Source organism: Streptopelia decaocto (genome assembly GCF_964273445.1).
Source record: "Streptopelia decaocto genome assembly, chromosome: 6".
NCBI classification, from domain to species: domain Eukaryota; kingdom Metazoa; phylum Chordata; class Aves; order Columbiformes; family Columbidae; genus Streptopelia; species Streptopelia decaocto.
Window position 1 is genome coordinate 47,759,966 of NC_138660.1, and position 12,994 is coordinate 47,772,959.

Genomic DNA, 12,994 nt, shown 5'->3' on the forward strand with positions numbered 1-12,994 from the left:
TCAAAATAGGCAGTGTAGCAGCAGTGGACCCCGAGATCCGAAGTGTGCAAGTGCCGGGGCTGGGCAGGCTCGGGCCGGTGCTGCGGGGCGCGGAAGGAGGGGCAGGGGCCGCCCGCGGTGCGGGGCCTGGAGCGCTGCCTGATTCCTCATGCTGGTTCCGGGGCCGCCGGGTATAAAGAGCTTTATGCGATGTCTGGAGGGTGGGAGTTTATAGAAAACGCGATGTCTCAACAGGCGAACACGCCTTTCTTCTACATCTAGCGGGGTAAGAAAAAGACACCAGGCTCCTTGTGTTGCTGCTGTGCAGATCAGCACCCCGGAGCCGAGGAGCCAGCTTCTGAGGGAGCTGGAGCATCCCAGCCCAGATGGGACCTCGCCACTGGATGGAGGGAAGAGCAGCAACTGCTTGCAAACTGCTCATATTGTTCACTGCATGCATAATGCAGAGCAGTTGCCAAGGTAAGCGCTATGCTCCAGCGTCTCCGGAACGGGACTTGCACCGCAAGAAGCACATCCCTGTCCTGGGGTCTCATAGGAGAGGACCAAAGTGCCTGAAAGTAGAGGGTTAACGGGAGCCGATTCAAGGAGTTCTTTCTAATAGCTAGGGGAAACAGCTGACTCTTTCCAGGAGCCGTTTGATGGAGTCGATTTCTGTTGTGGAAAAGGGACGAGCGCCTAAGAAACACCACAAACACCCCCGGCTCTTGAGCTTCACTTCATCTTAGTTTTAAATTATCCCAGGATGTTTTTTCTTATTGTTTTTATCTTTTTTTTTTTTTTTTTTTTTTTTTTTTTCCCCTGATTGAACGAGACAGCAATACACAATTGTTGCTAAATTAGGAGGGACAGCTCAGACTTTACAACTTCACGGTCTGAACTCACAGTTTTACAGAGATGCGAGGGGGCAGCTTGCTTTAGTGTACTTGCTGTAGTGTAGTGAGTGCTGCTCATTGGTGGTGCAGAAGGTGGGAAAAAAAAAAAGCACCCCAAGAGTTTTTGCATTTTTTCCTTGCAATCTTTGTGCCCTTCTTGCTACAGGAGTGTGTGTAGGTTTGCAGAGCAGAGTTCACCTGCATTCCCAGAGCAGGTTTGGTGACCACTAGAGCTGTACCCAGGGTTGTTTTTGCTGAGAAGCGCACAGGCTGCAGCTCCTGCACGTAGGCAGGTTGTGCCTGGCGGGGTGTTACAGGTGGACAGGCTTGTGTACGTGTGGTAGATGCAGTCATTTGCAGAAGGCTCTGAGAAAGAACCAGCTGCTTAGTCTGGGGCACAATAAGCCCCTGAGCCGGTGGGGAGGCAGGCTGGGCTGGCCCAGGGAGCACTTTCTCTGCGGCTTTGCTGTTGCCAAGCGACCGCCGCCGGCATGTGACGGGCGGCCGCTAATCTGGCTGCTGGGGACGGGGCGGCCGAGCCGCCAGCCCGCTGCCCGGCTCTGCCGCAGCCCGGCTCTGCCGCAGCCCAGCTCTCCCGCGCGGTTTAACAGCCCTGCAGTGAAAATGAAGCCTGTCTTTCGGAGCAAGAGCGGCTGAAGTGCGTTTCCTCCGCCCCTTGTGTTGACCCGGCGGTCCTGCTGGTTGTGTGTCTATTACATGTGCGTTCAAATTGTTAATCTGCTTTCTTTGCTCAACTCTTAGTTTAAGCTCCTTAGACAGAATAAAGTAAGTAATTATACAGCAACTGCTGCTAGCAGCTCCCACTTACGAGCAGGGAAATAGGAGATAGCTAATGTGCAGCAGGAGGCCTGCAAAAGCTCTAGCCAAGGAGGTCACACTGGCCAGACTTAATCCTATGCACTATTATTTTATATTGGATAGAACGGAAGCTGCAGTGCTGATTTAAATGTTTATTTTTTTGCTCTACAGCCACTTCTGACTGTTTAGGACATACCTGGTAAATGACATGACAGGATAAGCAGGGAGAAGCTTTGAACTCACATCCATAGGCCGTGGAAGCATAGAAGTTTTTTACTTTGGTGTCATCATTCCCATCTATCTCCCTCCCGCCCTTCAGAGTAGAATAACTGTGCAAATGAAACAGTATAGTTTTAGTAATGGGTAACCGATACTAGTAGAATGTCCGGATAGCAGTCTTGGCCACAGTGTTATTGTGAAATATTTGGTACTCTTAAGTTCCAGCTCCATGAATGTTGAGATTGTGTCAGGCTTTCATTAAACAAACAAACAAAGAAAACCAACAACCCCCCAAAAAACATTACAAGAATAATGAAAGCCGTTCAAAGGCTCAGAAGGAAGATGGTGAAAATCATATTATCTTGTCTAATCCTCAGTATTTTCAAAGGCGCTTCTGTGTTGGTTTTGGAGGTTTTTTTGTTGGCACTACCTGAGTAAGATGGGTGTTTCTAGAAGTAGCTCAAATAATAATATAATGATTCTTCCTTGATTTATCTAATTCTGGATTTACTGAAATTAAACGTACCACTTACAAACTGAATAAAAATACTGCTCTTGTAACTGCCACAACGGCTCGCTCTGCAACCTTTACTCTATCAGCCTTGTTGCCTGTAGGGTAACGGTTATCAGAAAAAAAAATTGCAGCTGGAATCTAAAAAACTACCTGAGTGAAGGTGGTGTCAAGAAGAAGAATCACGGGACCAACGTTAGTGTTTGTTTTGAGGAACGTCAAAATGCTTCATGCTCCCAGTCATAAACTAGAGACACTGGATGGATGTCGCACTCGCAGCAGTTATGCAGAGGGTGAATGAGATCAGTAGGGCAACTTTGCATCTGAACAATGAGTTAGTTAATGTTACTGCAAGGGGTACCAGATCTACACACTCATGCAATATTCCACGTAGTAGCTGTTACCGGGCTCACCTTATCTAACATGGAAGGCCTGCGGTACTTTTTTTGATGAGGATTTAGTGCCTGAGAGTGTTTGAATTTTTCTTCTGTTCTTAATAGTTCAGCAGTTTCTTTATAAAACCATTCATATATAAAAAATAATATATAAATAATTCACAGAAACCTGCTTTTTGTTATAAAAAAGAGCTTTCTCCTCTAGACACAAACTATTAAAAACATTCTGCACAGATCTGCTATAGTTAATACTTCCATAAACTATATATTTCAGATAATTTAAATTTTCTTCATTGCTTTTTCATGTCCTTTAGGTCCTGACAACCTACTTTCAACAGAGATGATGCAAATCTTTCAGATAATAAATGTATGAGTATTAAAATAATATTAATTATTTAAAGAATTACATTGGTATTGATTTTTGCCACCAATGCTGTTAAATTAATGCAAGTTAGAAAACAATGCCAGTATAATCTTTTTTTCAGACTTGCATGTAGTTACACTGAAAGGCTGGCTTTTCTGCAACTTATTGCAAAATACCAAATTGCAGCGTAAAGGCCAGGATTTCACCGTTGTGTACCAATTGCCATTTGCCTCCCCTTTCTTTCTGGTGGATACTTCTGAGGATTTTTGCAGAAACTTTTGCAGAAACATGAAAGTTTAGCGCATCAAATTTTACATACAACCTAAATCATCATAAACATGATAAGTCATCGGCTTAGATGTGTCCCAGGTCAATATGACTAAAATTTGTTACCGTTATAGGGTGATGTGTTAGTCTGACAGTGAAGGCTGTTCTAAGAATGGATTCATATGGTATGATATCTCAGAAATCGCAATGAACATTTGCACAAAGTGAGGTAGATATGAACAGGTACAAGACGACCAAATAGAGAAGAGCTACAGCAGCTCTTTCCAGAATAGCACGGAGAAACATGCTTTCCCATCAAGCATTGTAATAGTTCAATCTCCAAATTAATAATTCAGTGTTTCCTAGGCATTGCCTTCACTCAAATCTATTTAATCTGTCTCTAGGCTGATGTACAGTGACATTGCTGTAGGCGACAGGCCAGAGTCGGTACTCATCCTCCCTCGTACAGCGCAGTGCACCTCTGAATGATGGAGAAGCCTGTCTGTAAGATTGTGCCTCTGCCAAGACCTGGTGTTTGAAGACCTTGAGTGAGATTCTCCTTGGGGATTGAGGATTTAGGAGTAATGAGAAGGGAGAAAGATGGCAAAGAAAATGAATATACCAATGCAGTCCTGATATACAATTTAATAGGTATTGTGCATGACCTAGGGGTTGTAGTGTTCATAATGCTTACAGGTATAATTTTCTTGGTTGTTCTCAGAGATGTACTCACACAAAATCAAGACCAAAAATCCCACTGAGAGTCCACCTACCTGGCTCTGAACGAATTTATTTCTTGTGGGCTGACAATATAAAAGTACCTATAAGCCAAATATAATCTCTCATTTTAATTAATGAGTAGTATTTCTGTGCACTGACAGGCTGTTTTTTTTAAAATGGTTCTTTTTAATGAGTAGCCCTCTTTTAGTAAATCTCTTGACTTTTCTTAATAATTTACTCTTTTTTCTGTATTCTGTTCAGCAAAGCATACAAGGAATTTGCAAACTAATCACCTAAAGTGAGGAATGGGACAAATCCCAGAATTTTAGTTAAAAATTAAAAGCAGTAATTGGATGACACCTGGGGTTAGATTTAGGGTCTGTGCCAAATGCTAGAATTACAGTAAATAATTAAGCTACAGAGTCAAGACAAATAGAGACAGAGCATCTAAGGAGATTTCAACTAAGATAAATGTGTGATGTGTGTGATGCTTCTATTTCCCTGTAAGACAACCCAAAACCTTCTTTCATGTATTGAGCTCATTGGAAATTTGAGCAATTAAATCCTACTTTAATCCAGATTTATTTTCCATGTGTTTTGCAGGAAATGAGCAAAGATTCATTTGGGGGAAAGGTAGAATGCAATTTCATTAAAGCCTTTTAATTCTTTTCCTTTTGGGTTTCTTGGATTGCCATGAAATCACACTGTTTGGAGCCTTTTTGCCTCCACATGTCTTCTTGCACTGTTAGATTATTGCCAGATCCAAGCCCAAATGTGCTTTTTTTAAACTTCTCATTATTGAGCATTGAACCTAGAGGTTCTTTTGTTGAGATTTTTTTTTTTTAAACTGAATACTTGTCTTTAATTGAGCAGTAAACAAGCACATTGTAGAGGCAGTTCATTTTACCTTTATGACTATTGGATCAAAAGCCATTTGGTCTTCCTACAATACTTATTTTTAGATCCGAGATCTTGTGAAAACTCTTCAGATAGACAAAAATGTAACTTTGAATCACATTGTATTGTCACTTTTAAAGCAAGATTTTATAATTGTTTATCCTCTTTCAGACCTCTGCTGGAACCATATAGCACTTTGGATGTTTCAAAGCAAATTATATTTTCTGGAAGTTGTCATTGTTGAAAAACATTAAAGGTCCCTTCTAATTAATGATCTACAGGTTGACATCTATTTAAAGAGAAGTTGATGTTTTTATTCTACTGTGGCTAATTAGCAATGAAATCAGATAATTTGTCAGCTTCTTTCTAACAGCTTACACTGAATGTGGCAGATAAAGGACAGAGCTGTTTTTAAAATTATTTAAACCTAAAGTGCTTCTTTATATAATTTGATAATTATATTTTATTCTTAAACATACCTTGAGCTGTTTCTGGATGAAGGAATAACAATTCTGACTCAATGCAGTACAACTCCCTTAATTTCAAAGAAATTATCCAGTAGTTGTACTGATCTAAGAGACAGAAAATAGGATTCAGTGAAGAGTAAACATCTCTTTTAATAGCTTATTACTGTTTGAGATCCATTTTGAAGTCCAGTTTCTTATGATAATGTTAATTTTGTCAACTGCTTTTTGATTCCTTAACTCAGCACGCTTTTAGAACAGTTAAAGAAAAGTTAAGTTCAATGAGTAAGCATAGAAATGTTTAATGGAATGGATAGCCTTCAGCGGATTCCATAAGCTTTACTGTTGGTTTCAAGGCTTTTAATGTTTCCTTTGTTTTGCAATGCTTAAAGTGGATTAGAGATCTAAGGATCACTGTTACAAGTTTTGTTTTGGATTAATGAAATGACATATAAGAGTTGACTGAAATTGTTCTACTTTTATGACCTGTTCTATTTTATGCTTTTAACATGAATCAATTGCCTTTGTTTTACAATCAAGAAGCCAGATCTTCAGCAAAAGGGCACTGTTTACAGCAGCAGTGTGTCTGCCCAATTATTTTCTTGCACAAGCAGGTCATGATACACCCTGCTGAGTTGAGTCGAAGAATGGGGATCTGTTCCAATAGGGACTCCCTCTGATGGGGATTGCAGGCTTATGCTTTTGTGGAGCAGGGGTGGGGGTTGTAGTCATGTTCTGTGGCTTCTCTTAAAAAAAAAAGTCCACAAGGTATCACAGGCACTGATATATTCACTCATATATTTAGATTCTAGGTAATGGTTTTTATCTTCAGAAACTATTGTGCACATTATCAGATAAATGTACCAGAGAGCTTAGTTTAGTTTAAGGCAGTATAGAGCCTGCAGAACTGGGGTACATACATGTATCAATAATCCTCCCCAGGTTTGCCCAGAAGAAGGAAGTTTGCTATGTAAAGTTCACATCATTCAACATCAGTGGGAAACCCCATCTAGAGCTGATCAAGCCTTTGTCATACCTTGTCACCCAAGGGTCCAGTTTCCTGAGCAGTGATGAGCCAGCTGAGCAGCTCACTGCTGCTGGGAGCAGGCAGCTCCACTCTCCTTCCCTCTGTCCTCCAATGGCCCATTCCCGTGTTGCTGCCAAGCCTTGAGTTCGTGTTGCTGCTTTGCACCAGCACCACTGCTCTGCAGATCTCTCTGTGAGCTGCTCGCCCTTACAAACCTGGAGGAAAACTAAACCAGGCCTAGGGAATTAGGTGGTTTCCTGGTGGCTTGGTGATTTAGAGCAGCATGCAGAAAGGTCTTGTAGGTGCCGGAGTGTGAAAGTGAACCTTAGCATCAAGTGGGAGTAGGAGAGGAGCTGGAAAGAGGGCGAGAGAGACCCCTTTTCCTATGGTAGGTCAGTGGGTTGGCTCAGCTGGCCATGCAGCCGCTGCTTAGGGCTACTGCTGGGAACATACAGGCAGTGCTTGGCCAGCATGCTGGTTGCCGGAGTGGTCCCACCAGGGCTATAGTGAACCAGTGCTAGCACTGCGGGAAACCCTTTTGTCAAGTTGTCGAGTGTAAACAGATGGCTTCACTTGAATGGGACTGCTCACGTGTTCACTTCTGAGCAGGATTGTAGGGCTATTCTCAACCTGCAATGCAATAAATGAGTTGGCTGATAACCAAGCACATGGAATGCTGCTGCAGCTTTTGTTGGCCTTCTAGCTGTGTTAATAAAAATAACTCTTACGACTATGAGATCTAACAAGTTTTTAAACCATTTCACGTGAAAGAAACAAGCCACAGTTTGTGTCTGAAATAAGTGACAAAGTTTGTGGTGTATTCCATATGAATATAGGAGCTATTTTTATTAGCTTTGCAGCTTTGACTTTTCTGTAAGAAGTCAGCCACAGAATGCACTTTAAAGCCTCACTGACAATGAATTTTTGTTCCTAATATTCTGTAGGTGTAGCAAACTACTAAACATCCTTTTGTTACCTGTGCAGTACATGATAGGTATTTAGTGGAGTAATTAAACTGCAGCTACCTGTTGTTAATCTGAGCCTTGATAAATTTCTGTTGACTGAACCAATGGGAAACCTGAGCAGAGCCGCAGCTGTGGCTCGGTTGTGGCTCATCTTTTTGGTGAGGCTGTCCGTCCAGCTGCTTCACCGGAAACTTTGCCTGAGGACAGAGGGCAACAACAACAATCAGGCTCCTCTGGCGCTTGCAGAAGTGATGTCGTGCCATGGAATTTGTGTTCTAAGTGTAGGCGATCAAAAAAAATGTCAATCTAACAGTGGAAATGCAAGAATGCTGTTATTACTAGCTTTTATCAGTTTTGCAGTTTTAAACTTTATTAATGCTGCCACAGAATGTACTATAAAATGGTTGTCTTGCAGTGAAAAAAACAAAGTATAATAAAACTTTAAAGCTGAACTTTAAATCCTTTAGAAATTTGGGTGTCTCTTGGTTTGTTTGATGAAAAAAGAAATTAAAAAATAGTTAAAATCAATGAAATAATTGGTAGCAAAATTTAAATTACTTGAGAGGTAAAAGCTCCAACCTTGATTAAGTACTTTATCCATACTAATACTTTAAGACTTCATCACCTATTAGGTAACAGAAACTATTCCTCACCATTTTTTAGCAATCAATTGCCTTTTTTTTTTTCAGATGTCCAATACAATTCTCAGAGACTTAAATCCCAAGAAATTTTATAATGTTGTAGAGACAGAGAGACACAAATTATCACCCAGTTAAGGGAAGATTGTGGTCACTAAACATTCTGTCTGGAGATCCTGACTTGTTGGCTGGCAGTAGAGCAGGTGTGCTTCCAATCTTCTGCCTAGCAGGCATTTTGAAAGACTGATGCTTTGAGGAGGGGAATATGATTTGAAGGTTGCTAGTCTGTAGGCAGATGCCTGCAGTTCCGTGGGCAGTGTAATTTATGTCATGTTTGCTACCACTATGTAACTTGGGAGACAACGTGCACCTTTCCTGTGGCTTTGCGTGCTTGCTGCCGGCAGTAAGTACATTGTACGCAGTATTATACTTGTCTGCTCTTGTGTTTCCAAGGATGCAGCAAGTGTAGGGCTTACCCAGATACACAGGGTAGAGCAGGGGACCCTTCTTCCCTGCTGTTCACCTCTGTGCCTGGAATGCTGCTTACAGGACGTAGCAAATGTCATTTAAAGAATTACTTAAAATATTATGCCCAGCAACCACCGATGAAGGGAAGTGTCAGCAGAATCAAGCATCCTTAATAAATCCAAAAGGGTGAGTAAATCTGACAGTTGTAGGGTTTGTCTGGTTAGGGGAGATCTAAATAAAATACTTCCATTTGGGCTGACAGGAAGGGTAATGTTTTTGTGGGAGATGTGTCTTCTATTTATCCTCTTCTGATGAATTTAGGGACTTTACCTTTTTAATTTGATGAACTCATTACTATTTGGATTAAAGGATTTTTTTAAAAAACTATTTTTTAAACTGAAAAGTATGAAGAATATATACCACATTTAGAAATCAAATAGCCATGGATGATTTAATTGTTATTGGTCATTTTCAGGTTTATTAAGATAAAGTTGCTTTTTGTGCAAGCACACTGGACAACATTGTTGTTTCAGTTCAGTTGATCCTTCCTTTACTCAGACTTGCCTTAGCACATGGAATTTCCGTTTCAAGAAGCTTGATAAGGAGTGACCATCCATAGCTCTCAGCTGCTCGCTGAAACTGAGTCACTGCTGAATAAGGGAGAAATGTGATGAGTGTCGGGGCATCCAAAGCAAAATATGTAGTTCCTAATGTCACGGGCAGTAGTAGTGAGTAGCATTAGAATGTCTGTCTAGGCATACAGGATGTTTGCAGCATATGATCTGTCTGTTCTGCATGGACACCTCAGTTTTTCTGTTTTTTTCTGAAAATGTTCTCACATGTTTAGTTTGCAACAAGTAACAGTTGCTATTTTTGAAGTGCAAAAGGATGACTGTACACGATGATTTTTTTTTTTTTAAGTGCAAAATGATCCCTGTAAAGCTTTGGGACACAGTTTAAACAATCTTTTTTGCTTGAGAGTCTCACTAGGCATGATGGTGTTACGCAAGTAGTGAAGAATTTTGTTATAGATATGGGTTCTGTGGTGGGAAGAGAGAAATAGCTTTCACTCTATGTGCTTACTGTGATTACTATCTGTAAGGGAAAGTGGTTTGTTTTTTGCATGACAAGTTTCATTTTTCAGTTAATAACCTGTGGAAGAATTTTCCAGTAAGGTTTATGATTTGACAAAGTGTTAGATTGCATAGCAATTTTCAATCTAGCAATAATACACAAAAGAAACAGAAAAAAATTACACAATTTCACTGTCACAAACTGGAATGAGTCTCAGTAAGAGGCTTCCAATCCTAGTGCTACAATGACTCATCAGCTTTCAGGAGAGCATGACTACATTGAATGCAGTTCACCATCTCAGCACGGGGTCTAACTTTGAGAACAGATGGGTTGAAAAATTTATTTAAAAAACAGTACAACTCTCAAAAACACAATAGCTTCCTGAGAAGGTTTTATCATTTGCTACTGCATCTATTGGACTTTCTCAGTGGTACATACTGTACATGTTCTATCTAAGTTTTTTAAGCACTTTTTTTTCATTTTCTACATACCGTGTAGTTGTAAATACATCCCAGTCTTGAAGATTTTCCTCCTTTGGTCATATTCCCCCCTGCTCTGTTACCCAGTTTTAATTTTACAGCAGCCTTGGGGCCATTAGCAAGGTTCATTCTTATGAAAATGTTTGGGATGCTTCCTTCTGTGAGTAGCGGGGGGGTGTCTTTATTTCTACTGTGTTTGCTTGTTCCTTTTCCTCTTTATGTCAATTGGTCAATTGGAACAGATTTTTGCATATTTAATGTGCCATTCATGAAAAGGAAGCTTCTGGGATTTTGGAAGGCTCAGAAATGCATGTTTCCCTAGAGATCCACAGGGCCAGCTAACACAATCACAACTGATTTATGTGGATTAACACACCTAACTGCTTGAGGTTATCCAATTTAGTGTGGAACGTGTTCTTTACGTGTGATGTGTCTTTAATCCATTTTTTGTATTATGAAGGCGAATCTTTCAGTACTGCAAATCCAGGTTCTCTTGAATTTGGTCATACAGTTAGTAACTTCACTGAATTCTCTAAGAAAGGAGTACAAATAGTTTTTAGTAGTCTCACCTTGGAAAATACTTCATATGCAGTTGGGGTTAAAGAAAGTGTCCAGTAACAATTAATGGCTGATTATCAGTTATCACTGAAGTACAATAAATTTGATAGTGACTTAAATAGAAGAAGCAGCCACATCTGCACAATATAAGGAATATTTTACCTCATCAGTAGAAAATACTATCACCTCCTGTCTGTTAGAATTAGCCCTTGCTTAAAAGGATTATTTCTTATTCCTACCTTGTTAAAGGACTAGGAAGACAGTAAGAGTTCATTTATTGCTTTTTAAAAAATGTGTGCATTGAAGTAGCATTGTAAAGGAACTTGATTTTGATTAATTTGTTTATAGTACTTTATGATGGTAAAGATACGAAGTATGGATATGTGCTGTTTGTGAGTGTGTATGATGAAGAAACCGTCATGATTTTATATTTAAGAAGTTTATTTTTTTTACATTTTGGATCAGTGTGAATAATTTTACAATACTGTATAACTTGATTTTTTTTCTACTTTTTCCAGAATGGCTGTTTTTAAAGAAATAATGTAGAAACCATAGTTATTTTGTTCTGAATATCAGAGCTTTGAGAGAGAGAGGAAAAAAAAAAACGCAACAAAACAACCACAAAAACCTGAGGGTTTTTTCTGAGAAGTTTATCAGAAAATTAGCGTCTTGTTCTCTTTATTATTAGTTTTGTTAGTCCAGGCTTATACTTGAAAAAAAAATAATAGATTCATTAAAAATGAATTTATAAACTATTTTTATCAGGCTGTTTGCATGCATTGCTTTTTCAATTACTAAAATAAGGTAGAGAGGATGAGGATTATGAATATCTTTAATGTTGCTAGGAGGCATTTACAGTGTCATTCCTTTGAACTTGTTGTCTGCAGGAGACTTGAACCCTTTTTGCTTTGCAGGAAAGCTTTCATGCTTAGTTTCAGTAGATTAAAATCCTAAATTTCTGTAATTCTTGGATTTATGTTGAGGCATTAGCAGAAATGAATCTAAAGTCCTTTTATAACTGTATTAACAGAAAACAAATAGTTTAACATAGAATACACTAATTTTAAGTATTTTTGTAAAAGAGTTTGCATGTGAGCATTATTAAAATGAGAGCTTTAGTTTTAACAATGATTTTAGTTGATGAGTGTCTGTATGTGCAAGAACATACAGACACAAAGCACAGAATAGAATGTAGATTTTGCTGTCTCCAGACTTTTTTTCTTCCCCCACTTCTTGGCAAGTGATTTTGAAAAGGAAACCATAAAAATCTGCTGTTGCTGCAGTGAAAGATGGTATTTCTAAGTCCATACTGAAAGACAAAATTTCCACTTTTGTTCTTGAATTTTGTAGTCAGTGAGTAAAAGTTCAAAATGTAGGTTTTGGGTTCTACTCTGACAGGCAAGATCTATTTATTACAGCTTCTGACCCCCATCATTCCACTGAACCTCAGGATAAGGTTTACTCAAAATTTCCTCTCCCCTGAATATGGAACACCTAGCTCATTTATGAGATGGAAACAGACTCTGCATATTCAGGTAGGCTTAGAGAAAGAAACAAATGAGCAAAAATTAAACTTAAGTTTCTCTTCTGTTTTAATCCCTCTCACCCTCCTGATATCAGTTCTATTTATAATCCAATAATATAAAAAGTTCTACATGTGGGTGGATTTTAGGAGTCAATGGCTAGAAGTATTGTTTTCTACTGTTTGGTGGAGTAAAAGCTATTTTATTGTTGTCATCAGTGGGTTTCTGCTCATTTTTGAGGAATCTGTGCAAGCGCCAGTTTGCTTACTCCAATTATTGTCAGTGCAGAACCAAATCTGTTGCTTCAAGTTCAGTCTTTTTCTCATTTCCACCTCTTTGCCAGCCCTCCCCAATAATCTGTAAGGTTTGTGTACCAGAAAGTTTTCTCAAGTGTCGCCATCTTCTCTTGAAGGCTGGGGAGTGAGTGCATAATAAAACAATTAAATTAAATAAACAAAGTACTTCTGCACATGCATCACATGGTGTTGTTGGCATTCAGAAGAATAAACAGACTCAGACCCAGAGTAGAGAACTTTTGTGAAGAGTAGTGCATGGATCACTCTTAAACACCACCAGAGTTAGAGAAAGAGTCTCTGTCTAGGAATACTTCCAACTCTGGTGGCTCTTTGCCTTCAGATTGTCCCTTGACTAGTCTTCTGTCCACCTATCCATCTGTATACAGAGATCTTGCCATCATGGGAAGTCGGTGCAGAGTCACATTTGTCTCTTTGTTG

The 12,994-nt window shown here is 39.6% G+C and overlaps 1 protein-coding gene across 2 annotated transcripts in view; it reads left to right on the top strand.

Annotated features, from left to right (window-relative positions):
* Positions 1–365: 365 nt before the first annotated feature.
* The window catches only part of LRP2 (LDL receptor related protein 2), a gene marked incomplete at both ends in the record, with an annotated part of 118,198 nt that continues 105,569 nt past the window's right edge, over positions 366–12,994 (top strand). For both annotated transcript variants that reach the window (XM_082056654.1, XM_082056655.1), the window contains one exon: positions 366–459. In XM_082056654.1, the coding sequence (XP_081912780.1) occupies positions 366–459 (94 nt within the window). The remainder of the gene's footprint in view (positions 460–12,994) is intronic.